Raw genomic sequence first — 13,409 nt, forward strand, 5'->3', positions numbered from 1 at the left:
ACTACGTCAGTGTTGGCTAACCTTGACACTCCAGCTGTTGTGGAACTATATATCCCAGCATGCCCTGCCACAGTTTTAGCATGCCCTAATGGCAAAACTGTAGCAGTGCATGCTGGGTTATGTAGTTCCATAACAGCTGGAGTGTCAAGGTTAGCCAACACTGCACTATGTTACACTGTTACAGCTGCTGACACTAACATAGCATTTCGCATGCAGATACACCCGCAGTCGCACACAGAACATAGACATGCTGCACATCATTTTAATCGACATACGCACAGCGATGTGAATAGATAGCACAAGCAGCTACTAAGACACATTTGAAGGTAAAAAGTTACACGAAAAGACGCTTGGTGCTACCGAATCGCACGGAGCTCCCTTGTTATGTATAGCGCGACTCGTAGCGCACGGAGGATAGATGTATGTGTACACATCTGTACCACCTAACCCCCGGGTGGCACCATCAGGCAGCACCCACCCCTCCTTTGACCGGTGCCCCTGACGAGTGCTACGTCAAGGGGTAGATACTCCCCTGCGCAGCAATTACTTGACCATTTTTCTGAAAAATATGGAATTTAGGAAAAATTGGACGTGCTCTGGGGCTGCGAGTGAAAAAAAATCTCCTGCGCCTCAATAAATGAAAAACCCCCGTACCTAATTGAAGAGCAAAAATCCTGCACCTACGGGAAAACCCTGCAGGTACTGTATGAGATTTTTGCTATTCACACACCTGAGTGAATACCCTCCCAAATATGTGCTGCAGATTCGTATTATAAGCATACAGTATATTGTGGGCAGTGGATGACCGTAACAGTTTATCTTTAACGAGTTTACCTGCTAAATCATTTGTTCCACCCTTTGCTTTGTATACATATTGTTTAGTGGCAGCGGGCGGTGGCCATGAAGAAAATGCTACTGGAAATTATAACAAAGCAGCCAAAATTTAGCAGCATTACCCACCTGAAAAATAAGGAAATTGTACATTGGTGCCGTATTCATGGGTACACCCCCCCTGACCCTGAGCGTGCCAGCGATGACCGGGAGTCTATAGAAGATGTGCTAACTCGTATAGACAATGAGGCGGGTAAGCACAGTGAAGCGTCTTTCTATTATAATTGGTATTTCTATGTCTTGGGTGTATTTAAAAAAAAAAAAAGTGGTCTCCACTACTGATGACGCACATACAGGATTCTGTATAAGCACTGTACAGTATGACTAGATGAAATGTCTGCTCTTTTTCCTATATTGTATCATTTCTATTCTTACCACTAGATATCATTTAACATGCTAATTTGTTGTTAGTGATTAGAAGGATTAGTGAGGATATAATCCTGGTACTGTATAGTGAATGGATGTCTATTTCAGTGTTTTTAGGACAATCCTAAAGTCTAGAAGTCGTATGATGCAGAGGAGAGATAATGTGATAACCATCCTGCAGTCTCAGCTAAAATTCCAATTTTAGGGTTTATTCACAAAACACATGCTGGCAGGGCAAGTATGTGCAGGTGGTTCCCTAAATCCCAGGTTACTTTAGCAAGATTGCCTGATACTGCCTTACAGGTTATCTGTGCTTCTGCAGCTGTTTTGGAACTACAAATTTCTGTATCATTATAACAAACCTATGTGTCTCAAGGTTTTCTGGCACTACAAGTAGAAGCATGCCCAGTCATACTTGTAGTTCCACAACAGCTAGTCTGTTTTTATAGGCAATCTGTTTCTCAGAGTAAGTTATGGAAAGTCCCAGGCACCTTATTGTGTCTGGTATTCATCTCTTACTAATCTTGGATGTTCTCGGTATATTAGCCAATCAGATTGGGGGAATGTTCACAGCAGCACAGATTATGTCAGGAGAGGAGTAAGCTGATCATGTGGAGTGCAGAGTCCACGTGTGTGACACGGTTAGTGAGGACAGGGATGCATATCACAAAGGTAATATCATAATGGGTGGAGGGAAATGACGGCAGCCAGGAAACCACAGTCTCGGATTTCAATAAAGAAATGGGCTTATTAATGTGAGGCTCTTGTATAACTGATTCAGAAATATTGTGGTGTCAGACATTCTACCACTAGGGATGGCCATCGAGTATTTTCCATCAATGGAATAAACAAGAGGAATCATCACTGGTATAAAACTATCCCGTGTCATACCATCAATGGTTCCTATAATCCAAGTGTCGCACATGCGCACAGATTCCCACAGCGCAGCAGTTAATTTCACAATCAGTAAATGAAGTCTCCCTGCCTGTGTCCACTGTGTGAATCGTACAGCAGCAGTGGGCAGCACAGTCACACTGACTAAGTGACACTGACATACAATCATTGTAGTGACAGCTCAGAGCCAGCAGTTAGGGGGGAGCTATCATTGCGCCACTGACACACACACGCAGACTGTAGTACAGTACAGTACTACTTGACATGACAAGAAGACTAGTAGTGACAGTGTGTGACTCTGACTGACAGGCAAGAAGGGAGACCATGCCCACAGAGGCGTTGCAAGACTCAACGAGTAGCCCCCTTGCCCACCTATGAACGTAGAGAGTGGGAGGGGCTGCTGACTAAGAGCTGAGCTGTCAAGTCAGCAGTCGGTGCACAGCAAGGAGAGGGTGTGCATGGGAGGCTGCTGGCCCGTCCATGCCAACAATTGATGAACTGTGTAAGGCTTAAGTAAGCCGCGGCATGCCATTGGAGGACTCGAGTCAGCGGCTGGCCTGGTGGTGGCGTAGGGTTACTACTGGCTGACAGCCTAGCAGCTTTGCGCTGCAGTGCCAGTGTAAAATGGCAACCATCGGCTGTCGCGGCCCTTTGATGGTTCCGAAACTATTAGGTTCTCCACCATCAATGGTAAAAACATCATGCCTCGGGGAATGACCATGATTGGTTTCTAGCCATCGATGGTCTGATGGTCATCCCTATCTACCGCTGACTCTTAAATATTCAAATCCCAATCAAGTATATTCCACTGCTTACAAAACAACGTGGGTGTATAGACGATAATGAGGGGTACAACTTCCCAAGATGATACCAGCAGGTCAAATTAGGAGAAACTGTCCCAGCTAAAATAAGTGAGTGTGCAGATGTGTAATGGAAATCCAGATCATATCCTGAGCAAAAGACTTTAGCAAATGTATGCTTGTACACCCGTCCTCTGTATCTAGTGGTTCACAGTCACTGTTTATGTAACTTTATAATCTGTTATAGACAGATGCCAATTCTCAGCGGTCAGCGAATAACATCTCCAGAGGGATACATTTTTATTTGCCGTAAATTCATTTTTGCATGGAATGTCACTTGCTAATACATAACAATTCTTACAGTAAGGCTGACATTCCAGATGATGTCTGACCTGATAACCATATGTTGTGTTTTCCAGCCTTACCCGCCTCCTACTCTACTCCTGAGGCTCTCTGCAGAAAAGTGGAGGAATTAGAGAAGATTCTTAAGAAGCAGAGAGAAGTGGATGAGGATGTGGATATCTTGAGCATAGATGAAGTACGGAAACCTCTGATCAAGAAGGAAAGTGAAGAAGGAGGTGATGGGAAGCTTTACTTAACTCCTAATCTGTCCTGTGAGTTCATCAGAGACGCAGCACAGGAGGTAGGGCTCAGTAGGGCTACATTGTGCTCATGTTATTTTGTGTGATTAATATTACTATACCAATATATTTTAACTTTAGGAATTGGATCGGCAGATCACTAAACCTTTAAAAATTGTGTGTAAAATATATATATATATATAGAAGATATATATCCATATCCATATCCAGTACAAACAGGCTGCGGCACTTGGAGATTCGTGAAAAAATGTATTTGGTTTAAATCACATTATGTACACATACCACCAACGTTTCGGGACTCTCCTGTCCCTTTGTCAAGGCATAAACAGGAGAGTCCCGAAACGTTGGTGGTATGTGTACATAATGTGATTTAAACCAAATAAATTTTTTCACGAATCTCCGAGTGCCGCAGCCTGTTTGTACTGGATACATATATGAGACTTTTCCTGAAGGCACCGGAGTCATTATACACACTGAGGAACAGAGTGCCGGTCCGTGTTTGGCATATATATATATATATATATATTTATATATATATATATATATATATATATATATATATATATAACAGCACAGGACCGGCACTCATCACAATGTACATTACTTTTCCCGGGTGCCCCCACAATAAGGGGATATACAGACAGAAGGTGCGGTACTCACGGACCAAAATTGAGGTATACAGAGGTGAATCAAGCAGAATAACGTTTCAGTTCTTTATAACTGTCTTGGAAGACAGTTATAAAGAACTGAAACGTTATTCTGCTTGATTCACCTCTGTATACCTCAATTTTGGTCCGTGAGTGCCGCACCTTCTGTTCTGTGTATATGTATATATATGTGTGTATGTATATATATTATATATATATATTATAATATCATGAATGCAAAATACAATTACATGATAACATATTGTGCTTGCCAAATATAAATCAATGTTCAGTTCTTGGTTGAATTTATTACCAGTTAGTAAACTATTCTTTTTGTTTTTCTAGATAGGGGTTTCCTTACAACCGATAGAAGTTCACAAAAATGTATATGCCTCTCCCGTAGAAGAGATGATTTTGAAGGTATGATGCCGGATTTCCTAACCCTCTAACAAAATGCCAATATCTTCATCTCTTTACGTTTGATCGCTTTCTAATTGGATATCAAGTTTTCTTCTCCTTTTTATTTTCAGGCCACTGAGCAGTTTGTCAGTGACTTAATGAGAGATGCTTTAGCTGTGGGTTACCAGATGACGTCTCGCAAAAGGTACGTTGAGTGCTCATTCTCATTGCGTTGTGCCCACTCTGTTGCAAAGCGCTGGACAATTACCCTGCCTTTTTGGTAACCCGGCTCTCATGAACCGTACGTGCTTTCTTTAGAGGTCTGACTTCTATTGTTGGCAATCGTTTTCAAAGTGCTGTGTACTGGCCCAGTACGGTCATAGCTATCCATAAAGGAGGGTGATTAGAATAGTTTCCATTGAAAAGTATATGTTGAAGACCCCAGAGCACCCTGGGAAAGGCGTGTAGTGTGGCTTCAGTGGGTGCACAAAGACCCCAGCTGGATAGCTTTCTTCAGAATCTATAAAGTTTGAAAATACCTTAGCAAGCAGAGCGTATAATAGTGGCCTTGCCATAACAGGTTAAACACCAAATTTGTTTCTGGACCTTATTAGAAAAAAATTAACTAGAATAATAAGATGATTGAGATTGTGATTCCAGCTGGTCATACCTGCTAAAGACTTTCCCTTTATGTTCCCTAAATGATACTTCCACTCAGATGATACTGTATGCGTGCTAAGCTGGGTACACACTGTGCAGACCAGATAAACACTTTAATCCTTGGAGCAATTATCGCCCTGTACACTGAGCTTATACAGGATCATGCAGACTGAGGGACATAACTAGGCATTTTATATACCACATTATATCAGCCAATAAACATGAGTCTGGGGGACCGGGGGGGGGGGGGCAATGCAGGCAAAAGAAGCTGGGCAGAGTGTCAATGACCAGAACGCACCGCAGAGCATTCCTACAGGGAGTTTAGCAGATGGCGTTCCCCAACATGAGGACGTCTGGTAGAAGCACTGAGGTGGAGCATCCTGAAATCATGAGTCTCTCTGGAAACTCCCATGGAGCCCATTGTAGAATCAAGAAAAAAGGAAAATATATCACTGCGCTTTGTAAATTAAAACCAAATATGTCTGTTGCATGTCTTGAGAAACAATTAACTTGCTTTTAATTACAATTACTATAGATAACACTGTACACAAAGTGCTAAAATACAGATACAATGTAAAAATAATGGAATCGGTATGAATTACCGCCAGTGCTCTCCCCAGAAATTTTTTCCAGCCGGGTGACATCCAAAAGTAGCTGAGTGGGGGCCTTCACAATTATGCGCGCGCCGGGAAAAGGGTATCTCCCTTACCAATCCAGCCCGACAGGTCTCAGGCTGCTCCCCCACTGGCTGTCAGTCAAAACTGCCCATTATGCAGTGCCCCCTGTATTTGTGCCCTTTATACATTGCCCCCTGTAGTTTTCCTCTTTATGCATTGCCACCTGTAGTTTAGCTATGCCCTTATGCAGTGTCCCCTGGCTAAAGTAGTGCCCCTATGTAGTGCCCGCAGACTGATCTGTTATGCAGTGACCCCAGACTTAAATAGTGCCCCCAGACTAGCCCCTTTATGCAGTGCCCCCAGGCTAGCCCCTTTATGCATTGCCCCCAGCCTGCCCCCTTTATGCAGTGCCCCCAGGCTGGCCCCTTTATGCAGTGCCCCCAGGCTGGCCCCTTTATGCAGTGCCCCCAGGCTGGTCCCGGCCACAGCACTTACCTTTACTTGCTGGCCGCTCGCCACTGCCACTTCAGAGACCAGCATTCCACAGCGGGGAAAAGTGCCGGGTGGCAGGCTTTTTCTGCTGGGGCGATGCACCCGCAGAAAACAGCCTTGGGAGAACGCTGACTGCTGGACCTGTGGCCGGCGGTTCAAATCCCGACCGCGGCTGGCCGACAGAGGAGGAAATCCCGATCGCCCCTAGGTAAGTATAAACTAACCTATTTTTCCCCCTAACCCTAACTTCCCCCCCTGTGCCTAAACCTAACCCCCCCCCCCCCCCTTCCCAGAGTCTGTAAAATGACAGGCGTCAAGATTTAGACGCCTGTCATTGGTCCCTCGTCGGGATTAAATTGTCTTGAAGCCGGCGGTCAGCATTCCGTCCTCCGACTTCCTAAACGTATACCAAAATAATAATCCTGCAAAAACAGCATCAGCTTAATATTAGTAAGGATATTAACGTCCCAATAGCAACAATTAGTTAATAGTGAGTTCAGGGGAAATAAAGCATTGAGCATAATAACTGTGTTAGTTGGAGCTTTAGTAAAGCCAACAATGCAGCATTAGTTGAACTTTAAGTTAGGGAATAATTCTCCCAAAAGATGGGAAAGTTCCAGCTGTAACATTTACCTTTACAGTTGTGGTGATATGATCATCAAAGTTACCGGACTGCTGCAGTTAGATGGTGTTGGCTTGGTCCACTAGTGCTGAGGTGCCGCTATACACAAGGGCTCTGGTCCTCTAGTTTGCTGTTGCGGCATGAATATTGGTACTAATATTAAGCTAATGCTGTTTGTGCAGGATTACTATTGTGTCTGTATTTTAGTATTTTGTATTAATTGTCAAATAATTATTTTAATTATAACCCTACTTGTTTCTCATGATGAGCAATAGACATAATTGTGTTTTTTTTTAAATCTTTCTTTTGTAAATAAAGAGTATGTAATGTACCATAACAGGCAGATATTAAGGATACACAAGTCCAATAACAGTAACAATTATTGTTGGCAAACTTGAAACTAAATAGAACATCAATCAACTATTAATGGTAAGGGAGGAGCATGTGGGAAAGGGATCAGTGAGAAGAAGTATAGGCCTTGTTTGGGGGGGGGATGAAGAGGGAAGTGCATTGGGGACAGGCAAGAAGGAAAAGGGAAAAATTGTGGAGGTATAGAAAGAGGGGGGAACGAGCCAGGACAGAGCAGGAAATAAGGACCTCATTCAGAGGCGGTCGTTAGTCGCAAGCGGTCGCACTGAATCAGGTCGGCCGCTTGCATCCTGAACGACCGCCTCCTGGTCGTTAGTTAAGCTGTGGGTTACCACCCACAGTTTAACGACCAACCAGGTTGATGGTCGCGATGGTGATCACCATCGCGACCATTGGGGCTTACGACGAGACACTAAGGTTGGGTCTCGGCACTCTTAAGCCCCAGGGAGCTTCTTGCTCTGTTTGAGCAGGAAATTCCCCACTGACATCACTGATGATGTCAGTGCGGCCGCCCACAAAACGGTAGACGTTCATTAAGGAACGCCTCCGTTTTGTAAACCACCCCCCCAGCCCGCCTACCAAATGGGGCGAGCTGTCGATCAACATCGACAGCCGCCCCTTTGGTAACGAGCTCCGGATCGCTCCGGGGCTTGCGCATACGCAGTGCGGCCGCTGCGCGTGCGCAGGACTAACCATAGAGTCGGTTACGAGCGCATCGGCGCTTGCGACAGACTCTGAATGAGGTCCTAAGTGAGGAATAAAAACAAAATCTCTTAGTTGGGCGCCAGGTAACTGAATGAACCAAAGTAACCAGACTGCATGTTGCATAGCATTCATGTTGTGAAGGGGCCCAGTGATATGTTCCATTCAAGACATGAACCATACTCTGTTTACAACCCCTTGTTTAGTAGGGGAGTCGAGTTTTTTTCCAATTTCACGCAATTTGAAAATGATGGTAGGCCACATCCCCTCCAACAGAGAGCGGTATTATCTGGGTACATTTTATATATATTTACAGTATATATATTGGTGTGTATGTATGTGTTAATAGAAATAAGGCAGATTCCTCTATGTTCACCATGTACATACACACAGAAACAATATACCTGGAAATACTTGTAATAGGTGCTGTATAGTCTGTGGCTGTACCCAATACAGTCCACTTTTCACTTCCTATAACAATCGGCATCAGGATGTTAGCACCAGCTTTTATAAGCCTGTCCCCCTGTGAAATGCAGTTTATTATCAGTTGTTTATAGGAACCTGAAACCTTACTCACCAGCAAGATAGACATTGCTATTTCTACAGATGCTGTCTTGGGCGGAGAAGTCTGAAGGCGGCCATTTGTGTTAGGCATTCCTCCCCTCCTGTCTTGGTATATATCATACCTGCAGGAGACTTTTTAATTAAATCCCTATCTTCAACGCTTGTATGGAGGGACAAAAACCAGGATAGTTATTTTTATTATAGAACTTTTAATATTGTAATAACTTATGTTTCTCCCCTGTGAACAGAGCACCAAGAGAAATCACCATTGCCAACATCCATCAGGCGATATGCAACATTCCTTTGTTTGACTTCTTGACAAACAGGCATATGGGTGCTTTAAATGTGGAAGATGAATTGCCCTTGAAATAGAACATCACAGCCGTACTAGAGATACACTACAAGGCATGGAAACCAGAGGCATGATCATAATCATCGGAATCGGACTATGTCCTCTGCTGTAGCTAGAGAATGTATCTTCCTGTTCATTGACTTTGTGCTACTTGTTCTGCTACACACGGTCTTCTATGTGTTCTAAAACTCTGTGTATGTATGTACATATGTTTGTATGTGTCCACTTGAGTCAAAATAATAAATGACACGTTCCTGAATTATCTCTTATAGTTACATTTTATAAATCAGACTAATAACTATGTGATGAGCCTTTTGAGTCAGAACCAATTGGTTGGCAATTGCCGGGGCGGGAAAACTGGCGGGGTGTCTGCAATGATGCAGACTGTGATGCTGCGGTTACACACACAAGGCAGTGGGGCTGACCATACTCCCTGCCCTAGGCAAGTTCCTCAAAAAGGTCAAGACCAGGGGTAAACTAGTTGCTGGTCTGGGCAGTCACTGGCTCCTTAGTTTCCAGGGGTGCCAGTGCACCACTGGTAGTTCCATCCCTGAAGCCAGGCATGCTTGGCGGTGGTACATAGATGCCGCCAGGACCATCACCAGCCCAAGTGAAATGGCAAGGTAGTTTGGTAAAGGTTGGGTACCCAATGAAGTGGAGTCAGAATTCCAGTTTTCTCCTCCCAGTGATCAGCTATATCTCATAGGCAAAAGCCCAGGGGAGAAGTGAAGCTGCCTGTGTACCTTTTAGGCAACAGCTCAGGGGAGAAGAGAAGCTGCCTGTGTACCTTAGGCAACAGCCCAGGGGAGAAGAGAAGCTGCCTGTGCCTCATAGGCAACAGCCCAGGGGAGAAGAGAAGCTGCCTGTGTACCTTAGGCAACAGCCCAGGGGAGAAGTGAGGCTGCCTGTGTACATTAGGCAACAGCTCAGGGGAGAAGAGAAGCTGCCTGTGTACCTTAGGCATCAGCCCAGGGGAGAAGTGAAGCTGCCTGTGTACCTTAGGCATCAGCCCAGGGGAGAAGTGAAGCTGCCTGTGTACCTTAGGCAACAGCTCAGGGGAGAAGAGAAGCTGCCTGTGTACCTTAGGCAACAGCTCAGGGGAGAAGAGAAGCTGCCTGTGTACCTTAGGCAACAGCTCAGGGGAGAAGAGAAGCTGCCTGTGTACCTTAGGCAACAGCCCAGGGGAGAAGAGAAGCTGCCTGTGCCTCATAGGCAACAGCCCAGGGGAGAAGAGAAGCTGCCTGTGTACCTTAGGCAACAGCCCAGGGGAGAAGTGAGGCTGCCTGTGTACATTAGGCAACAGCTCAGGGGAGAAGAGAAGCTGCCTGTGCCTCATAGGCAACAGTCCAGGGGAGAAGAGAAGCTGCCTGTGCCTCATAGGCAACAGCCCAGGGGAGAAGAGAAGCTGCCTGTGTACCTTAGGCAGCAGCCCAGGGGAGAAGAGAAGCTGCCTGTGTACCTTAGGTAAACTGCACAGCTGTCCGGCTGTTTCTGACAGTTACTTTGAAGATTTCTATGCAATGTTCAAAATATGGCTGGCTGTTGATTTGAGTGTTTTGCTGTGTTACTCTTTTTATATTGCTGCTGGAAAGCTTTTAGTGGGAGATTTATCAAACCTAAATAGGACAAGTAGAGATGTTTCCCATAACCAATCAGATTATAGCCATCTATTAACTAGTACATTCTGTAAAATGATACCCAGAATCTTATTGGTTGTTGTGAGTAACACCTTCACTTATCCTCTTTAGGAGGTTTGATATATCTTCCCCCTCAGTTACCTGGAAATCCTCACAGCTAAATGAAAGCTGTCTTGGTGCTGTGAGCATACAGTTAGATGATGAGTTTTATTTAGATGAACTCTTTCTATGTAATGGTGCCATCAGAGTATGGTATGGAAAACGCTATATCTCCTTCATCCCCTAGGGGACACTGGAGGCTTCATGACAGTGGGGTATAAACATGTGCTAAGTGGCAGCTGGCACGTTAAATTTTAGAAGTGTGACTAGCTCCTCCCCCTCTAGACGCCCCTACAAGACCAGTCTTAGGTTGTGCCCGAGAGGAGCTGGTAGTGTTACCAAATTCTCCTACGGGTTTCAATAGTGTTACAGTAGCGCTGAAGCTGAAGATTTCAAGCAATGAGGAATGACCGGCAGCATCTGCCCCTGCCTGTCTGCTCCGTTGGAAGTTGCCGGAGGAGACCCACTCGCAACTTCTTGCAGTACGCCTGGGGTCCCCGACTACAGAGGCCACTGTCTCTGGGGGTACTGCATGCCACTGCACGCAGTGAGGTTCCCCGCTAGTCTAATCTCCGCCGGCAGCCAGGCAGTGTGTGAGTATGCACCTGGCTCCTCGATTAGCGAGGTAGCTAGGTTAAACAGCTTTACAGGTGCTCCGATTAGCGCAGATGCCAGACGGCATACAGTTGTGGCTGTGTGAGGAGAGACACTGTATACTGCTGATCATTTGCTGCGCTGAGACTGAGAGCAAGACCTGTCCTGTAAGTTCACAGTGGGGTTTAGGCTTGTTAGGAGAGCATTTAGGCAGACAGTAACTACTTTTATTCTCATTTAGTTACTTGTTAAAATGCCTAGCGTTTTTAGCACTGCTAGAAGCGCTTTGGGGGCAAGTGTGATACTCCTTTTCTACACTTCTCTCCTGCCTATGCATATCGCAGTCTTTACCTGTTAACCCTTTCCACTACACTTTGGAAGGGATTTTAAGGCTTCTCAGAAGTCATTTACCTGCACAAAGAACAATATATAGGGGTCCTCTGCGCACCCAGAGAGTGTTACCCTCAGTTCTCCAGTCGGACGACTCGGTGTAGGAGGAGATGCCGGCTCTAGAAGAGGACGAATATACTCTAGATTCGCCTGAGGAGCTCCAAGAGGAACCTGAGCCTGTGTCTCAAGGGATAAAGGTGTTAATTTCTGCATGCGACAAGTATTGCAGATAGAGAATGAAGAAAAGGGTCCTGCACGGCAATTATTTTTTAAAGAAACAAAGGCAGGCTACTTTTCCAATTTCAGAAGAACTAGATTCTCTTCTGGTTTCAGCTTGGGAACATTTGGATAAAAAGTTTCAGTTGTCCCAGCGGTTGTTATCTTCCTATCCTGTTCCTGCAGATAGCAGAAAATCTTGTGAAACTCTTCCTACGGTAGATCCTTCGGTCTCTCATCTATCTAAAAAGACTGCCGGTTCCTGGAGCCACGTCTTTCAAAGAGACATTGGACAGGAGACTGGAGAATACTCAAGTCTATTTATACAGCTGCCGGTGTGAATTTGCGTCCTGCAATTGTAAGCTGCTGGACTAACAAAGCTATTGAGGTTTGGCCAGAACGGTTAGCTGATGGGATGAGAGACCAGCTCCCGGCAGAAGAACTTATTCCTCTAGCAGAACATATCGGGGAAGCTGCAGCCTACCTTGGAGAGGCGTCCGAGGATGTTTGTAATCTCACCTCCAGAACTTCAGCTCTGGAGGTTTCAGCGGGCAGGGCGCTTTGTCAACGGCAGGTGGATTCGGAAATGAAGACAGCTGTGGAAGCTCTTCCCTTTTACGGGAAGTGTCTTATTTGGGGCGGAACTCGATAAGTAGATTTTTCAGGCTACTGGGGGTAAATCCACTTTTGTTTTGTCGGCTGCTCCGCCTCCTAGAAGACCCTACTCCGGACCCTCGTTTCGGTCCTTTCGTCCCCCGGGTCATTTCCGTGGTCGCTCTAGAGGAGGACCTACTACTTCCTGTGGTTCCAGAGGTCGTGGCAGATCTGCAACAACATCTGCTCAACAGGAGGTCCACTACCAAACCTAGTGCATGACGGGCTTCCCTCTCACCTTCAGGACTTCAGAAAAGTATGGACGGAATCTTGTACAGATGCTTGGTTTCGGGACCTCATCACCCAGGGATACAAGCTTGATTTTCCAATTCAACCTCCCCCTTGGTTTTTCACCACAGGTTTGCCAGTTTCCAACTACAGGAGTGTCATATTACAAGAAGCGATCTACAAGGTTTTCAAGATTGAGTACCTTCAGTCGGTTATTGCTGGCCTGGGGGAAGGCAAATTCATGGTATCTCTAGATATCAAGGATGCCTACCTTCACATCGCTATCTGGCCGCCTCACCAGGCGTTTCTAAGATTTGCCATTCGGCGCTCACATTTCCAGTTTCAGGTCTTATTCTTCGGCTTAACATCAGCCCCCAGGGCATTCACGAAGATCATGGCGGTGATGATGGGTCTCCTTCGGAAACAAGGGATCACAATTATCCCTTACCTTCTGAATGCTCATTCCAGAGAACAATTACTGCAGAACATCGCAGTGACTCACAAACTCCTCATGTGTCACGAGTGGATCCTGAACTTTCCCAAGTCTCATCTGCAACTGACAATTCGAGTCCATTCTTTACGGACGTTTCCACTTCAGGACATTTCTTCTTGAC

The 13,409-nt window shown here is 45.4% G+C and overlaps 1 protein-coding gene across 1 annotated transcript in view; it reads left to right on the forward strand.

Moving 5' to 3' along the window:
* The window catches only part of LOC148534359 (YEATS domain-containing protein 2-like), a gene marked incomplete at its 5' end in the record, with an annotated part of 42,550 nt that extends 33,314 nt beyond the window's left edge, over nt 1-9,236 (forward strand). The window contains 5 exons of the mRNA XM_088466791.1: nt 883-1,084; nt 3,371-3,594; nt 4,546-4,620; nt 4,731-4,804; nt 8,874-9,236. Coding sequence (XP_088322917.1) covers nt 883-1,084; nt 3,371-3,594; nt 4,546-4,620; nt 4,731-4,804; nt 8,874-8,997 — 699 coding nt within the window. The remainder of the gene's footprint in view (nt 1-882; nt 1,085-3,370; nt 3,595-4,545; nt 4,621-4,730; nt 4,805-8,873) is intronic.
* Nucleotides 9,237-13,409: the final 4,173 nt, after the last annotated feature.

Source organism: Taudactylus pleione, unplaced genomic scaffold (genome assembly GCF_031769625.1).
Source record: "Taudactylus pleione unplaced genomic scaffold, aTauple2 ptg000066l, whole genome shotgun sequence".
Classification (NCBI taxonomy): Eukaryota; Metazoa; Chordata; class Amphibia; order Anura; family Myobatrachidae; genus Taudactylus; species Taudactylus pleione.